At 42.4% G+C, this 4,653-nt stretch overlaps 1 protein-coding gene across 1 annotated transcript; it reads left to right on the forward strand.

The window, feature by feature from the left end:
• Positions 1-1,504: 1,504 nt before the first annotated feature.
• Positions 1,505-4,280, forward strand: CER1 (cerberus 1, DAN family BMP antagonist; the record flags this gene model as incomplete). The annotated part of the gene is made up of 2 exons (XM_080708977.1): positions 1,505-2,160; positions 3,984-4,280. Exons 1-2 carry the CDS (start codon positions 1,654-1,656, stop codon positions 4,278-4,280), a joined length of 804 nt encoding a protein of 267 aa, XP_080565103.1. The 5' UTR covers positions 1,505-1,653.
• Positions 4,281-4,653: the final 373 nt, after the last annotated feature.

Raw genomic sequence — 4,653 nt, forward strand, 5'->3', positions numbered from 1 at the left:
GACTTACTTGAGGCTTTGTCTCACAGAAATCAGGCATGACTGTCAAGAATATAAATGCCTAGGGAAATATTTCAATGAATCACTTCTTGGAAAGAAAGCTCAATTAGTACTAAAAGAGGGGCATATTCAAGATTGTTACTAAAGAAGGAAATGTGGTAATTAAGTTAAAAGAAGAAAATATAAGCAAGCACTGCATCAATTTCCAACAGGAATACTGTTGGAATGGTTTGGTGGTTTGACTGGATTCATTTCTGGAGTTTCAGTTTTGTAGATATATTTCTTATACCCTTGGCTGACTTCAGATAGTCACTTCACAAAATTTATTTTGGTTCTTGAAGAGTCGTGTTTGTCTCAGTCTTCTTTAACCCAATTATCAAATACTATTGAATGAAGGAAGAGGATGTGTATTTAGGATGGTAAGGAACTGACCAGCCAGCTTCATGTCCAAAGCTATCAGACCTAGTTCTTGGAATTCACATTCTTAAGTCTAGCTCTTCAATTAAAGAAAGAAAAAAATTGATAAGGAAGACATTTCCCCATCCCCACTGAAGACTGATGAACCAGTCAGCCTGTATAACTTAGGACTGTGTTGGGAAATTTGCAAACAATTGAAAGCGTTTACTGAGGACTGGTCAATTGTGAAATTTAGCACCCAGTATTTGAAAGCTAATGTGAGGGGATTAATTAATTTTGGGAATTGTAAGTCCCCATGTGTGAAAAAGGAGAATGCAGTCCCCTGACTTTGTTAGGACACAAAAATCAGCAATTCTAACCCGCTTTTAAGGAAAAGGCAATACATCTCTCACTGAACCAAGTTAACAGCCCTCTAGCTCTTTCTTTTACGTACCGTGTGTGTGTGTGTGTGTGTGTGTTTGTGTGTGTGTGTGTGTGTGTGTGTGTGTGTGTGTGTAACGGCTTTCCTACAAATCTGGGCTTTGCATTTTAAATGTGTCCCCTTAGCCGGGCGTGGTGGCGCACGCTTGTAATCCCAGCTCTTGGGAGGCAGAGACAGGAGGGTCGCGCAGGTTCAAAGCCAGCCTCAGCTACTGAGTGAGGCTCTCAGCAACTTAGATTTTCCAAATAAAGTATAAAATAGGTCTGGGAGTATAACCCAGAGGTAGAAAAGCTCCTGAGATCCACCCCCAGTACCACACACACACACACACACACACACACACACACACAGACAAAAACGTGTCCCCTTGATTTTTGTCTGCAACACTCCTCTCATAGAGACACACCTGTCTATTCCAGGCCAGAGCACAATGCAGATGCACAAGTCTTAGCTGACTCTGTTCCTTCTAACAGCAGTGATGGGAAATCAGGGCAAAATATACTTTGTTTTGCTAATACAGTTCTTTAAATCTCAGACAGATAGAGAGACTGTCAGCTAATTGCCCCCTGGGTCCCAGGCTTTCACTGGGGCTTTCTAAATACACAAAACCAAAGTGAAGGCAGAACACCATTAGCACTACATAATTTAAGCAAACAATCAGTGTGTTTGCTTTGCCTGGCTACTGACCACCTGCCTTCCCATCCCAGCAGGCAGGTACCTATATATAGGATTCCCGTTTACAGTCCTGCAGCAGCAAAGCCTCTCCTTTGGGCCTTGCCATCTGTGAATTTGAGCTGAGAAGACCAGGAACTGGTAGCATGCAGCTCCTCTTCCTGCCACTGCTTGTGTTCCTGTCCCTTGGGAAAGCTGCCAGGCCCCTGGATGGCCATCAGAGTCGGAGTTCCTTTTCCCTCGAGGCCTTAGAAAGGAGCCGCAGAGAGCTCCCTGCGAGCAACCACGAGGAAGCAGAGGACAAGCCAGATCTGTTCGTTGCGGTGCCACACATGATTGGCACCAGCCTAGCCGGGGAGGGCCAGAGGCAGAGAGAGAAGATGCTGTCCAGGTTTGGCAGACTGTGGAAGAAGCCAGAGGGACAAGTTCACTCCCCCGAGGGTGCGGAAAGTGAGTACTTCCCACCCGGGACCCAGGTCCTCCCTTGGTCAACAGAGGGGAAGAAAGCAGAGAAATCTCCTCTCCGGGAAGAAGCTAAGAAATTCTGGCACCACTTCATGTTCAGAAAGAGCCCGGCTTCTCCAGGGGTCATTTTGCCCATCAAAAGCCATGAAGTACATCGGGAGACCTGCAGGACAGTGCCCTTCAGCCAGGTATGTGTCCTAGGGGAATGAGAGGGGATGGCTGGATCAGGTGGGGAGGAGGAGGAGCTGCCAGGAGCCTGAGTCAGGCCTAACGGATCTGGGTGATCATATAGAATTTGGCCAAGTATAATTATCCTTCTCAACTCTCCACTGTTTCTTGGCACACTGGAAACGCTTCAAGAATGTTACGGTCAATATCACTCGTATCAGTAGGCATCATATTGATGACAAAAGCTTTGTTTTGTTTATTTCATTTTCTACTGGGGGTGGTCTATCCAGAGAGGATAAAATTGTAGTTTTAGTTTGGGAACTGAGAATGTCGAGCATTTAATAGAACTTCCTGTAGCTACATCTCTGCACTCTATTGAGATGTGGGTAGACAGTTCAACTCCATCTGTAGCTAAGGTAGGATATATCGGACTCTTCTCAAACTACCTCACATTCACTTATAATGGACTTAATTTCTCCATTTCATAACTGAATACTACAGAGATTTAGGGAAGGCTTCTTTAATAATAGTCGACAAGGCTATTCAACTTTAAAGAAAGCTCCTCCACAGCTAGGTATGATGGTACACACTTGTAATCCCAGTACTTGGGAGGTTGAGACGGGAGGATTGCAAATTTGAAAGGCAATATCACCAATTTAGTGAGATTGTTTCAAAAAATAAAATAGGGCTGGGAGTGCAGCTTGAAGATAGAATGTCTCTGAGTTCAAACTCCAGTACCAAAAAAAAAAAAAAAAAAAAAAGAAGAAGCTACCCCACCCACATCTTCAAAGTATGTTGAAAGTTGCTATACTACTTATATAATGATGATAGGAAACTTATTTAGTTTAACTTATTTTTATATAAGCTTTCAAAAAGTAATCTTGCTGTGAATGGCATCTCTCTTCCATATCATGAGCAGTTCTGTTCTATTAAGACAAATGGGGCATTCTACTGTCTACTACTTCTGGTACTGATATTCCAAATGTTAAATTAAACCCCCACACTCCAAATGTTAAATTAAAATTGAGAAAATTCATCAGGTCCTTAACCATGAAGACATTGAACCAAAAGTAATACAGGGAAGAGTAAAATTTTTTAGTCCAGTAGCACTCACTGTCCTGTTGAGCAGGCAGTATTCTAGGGCAACTGACTGCAGAGCGGTGAAGTATTCTGCCTGAAAAGCCAAGGATATGTAGCATTGGCAAGTCAATTACCAAATAATAATGACTGCTTTGTTGGCACATGTGCAATTAGAAAATTGTTCCTAAGAACTGAATCATCAAATTTCCTTTGCAACTCTTCTTTTCAATTATATTCCTAATTAAACTAAGATTGAGGTATTTTAGACGTATGTATTTTGGAAAGCACATAAAACTAGGTGTCTGAGGTTATGGGAGAAGCTACAATGATGTCATCTGGGCACATGCACTGCTGCGTGTAACTTTATAAATCTGGATGTGCTATAAGCCCTGTAAAATAGAATTAAACTAATGTTCTGGTCTAGTCTGTGATCAACTAGACAAATGCGTATCGAGAACCTACCATGTACAGTGCATTGTGTGGAATAGAAAGTCAAGACACAGTACTTGTAAAAGACGCATGCCGTTTAGAATTTTTCTAATTGGTTCCATTCAACTTGAGGATTTCCTAGTGGCTAATTTAAAATTATTTAATATATAAAGTTTAGTTGATGATATCCCAATAGGTACCATCACTTGAATATTCCAAAATGCATCTCAAATTGGAAAGCTTTGGAAACTCTTGGCTAAATTATCCTGACTTATACTCTCTAGGTTTTGCATATGACTCGAGGTAATGTAATGGAAATGTGTTTGCCTTTTAGACTATCACCCATGAAGACTGTGAGAAAGTAGTTGTCCAGAACAACCTTTGCTTTGGGAAATGCAGCTCCATTCATTTTCCTGGAGCTGCGCCACACCTCCACGCCTTCTGCTCCCACTGCTCCCCTGCCAAGTTCACCACCATGCACTTACAGCTGAACTGCACTGGCCTTGCCCCTGTGGTCAAGGTGGTGATGCAGGTGGAGGAGTGCCAGTGCAAGGTGAAGTCAGAGGACGCAGATGGACACCACCTACAGGCTGGCTCCCAGGATTCCTTTATCCCTGGAGTTTCTACTTAAAAAGCTCTCCCACTCTTGCCTTTGAAAAGTAAAACCTCAACAGCAAAGGTGACGGTTATTCCACCTGGAAATGTAAAATGGGTACATAGGTTTAAAGGAAAACATGGTTTAAAATAGCATGCTTTAGAGGCAGTGGGCTTTGTCTAGCAATTGGTACATGATTGGGATCATCTGGTCTTGGCTCTGCCACTAGCTGGTTGAGGAATGGTTAACAAGTTGCAGCAGCTTTCACCATCTAAAGTTGTTCATCTATAAGTGAGGTGCTTGACCCAGGTGATCGCTTTCTCAATACTAATAGACCATGATCCATTTTCTCCAAGTTTTGGAAAAAGCCTTCTCTTTAAAAAAAAAAAATAAAAGAACTAACCTAGAC

This window comes from Muscardinus avellanarius (genome assembly GCF_963383645.1).
Source record: "Muscardinus avellanarius genome assembly, chromosome: 13".
NCBI lineage: Eukaryota > Metazoa > Chordata > Mammalia > Rodentia > Gliridae > Muscardinus > Muscardinus avellanarius.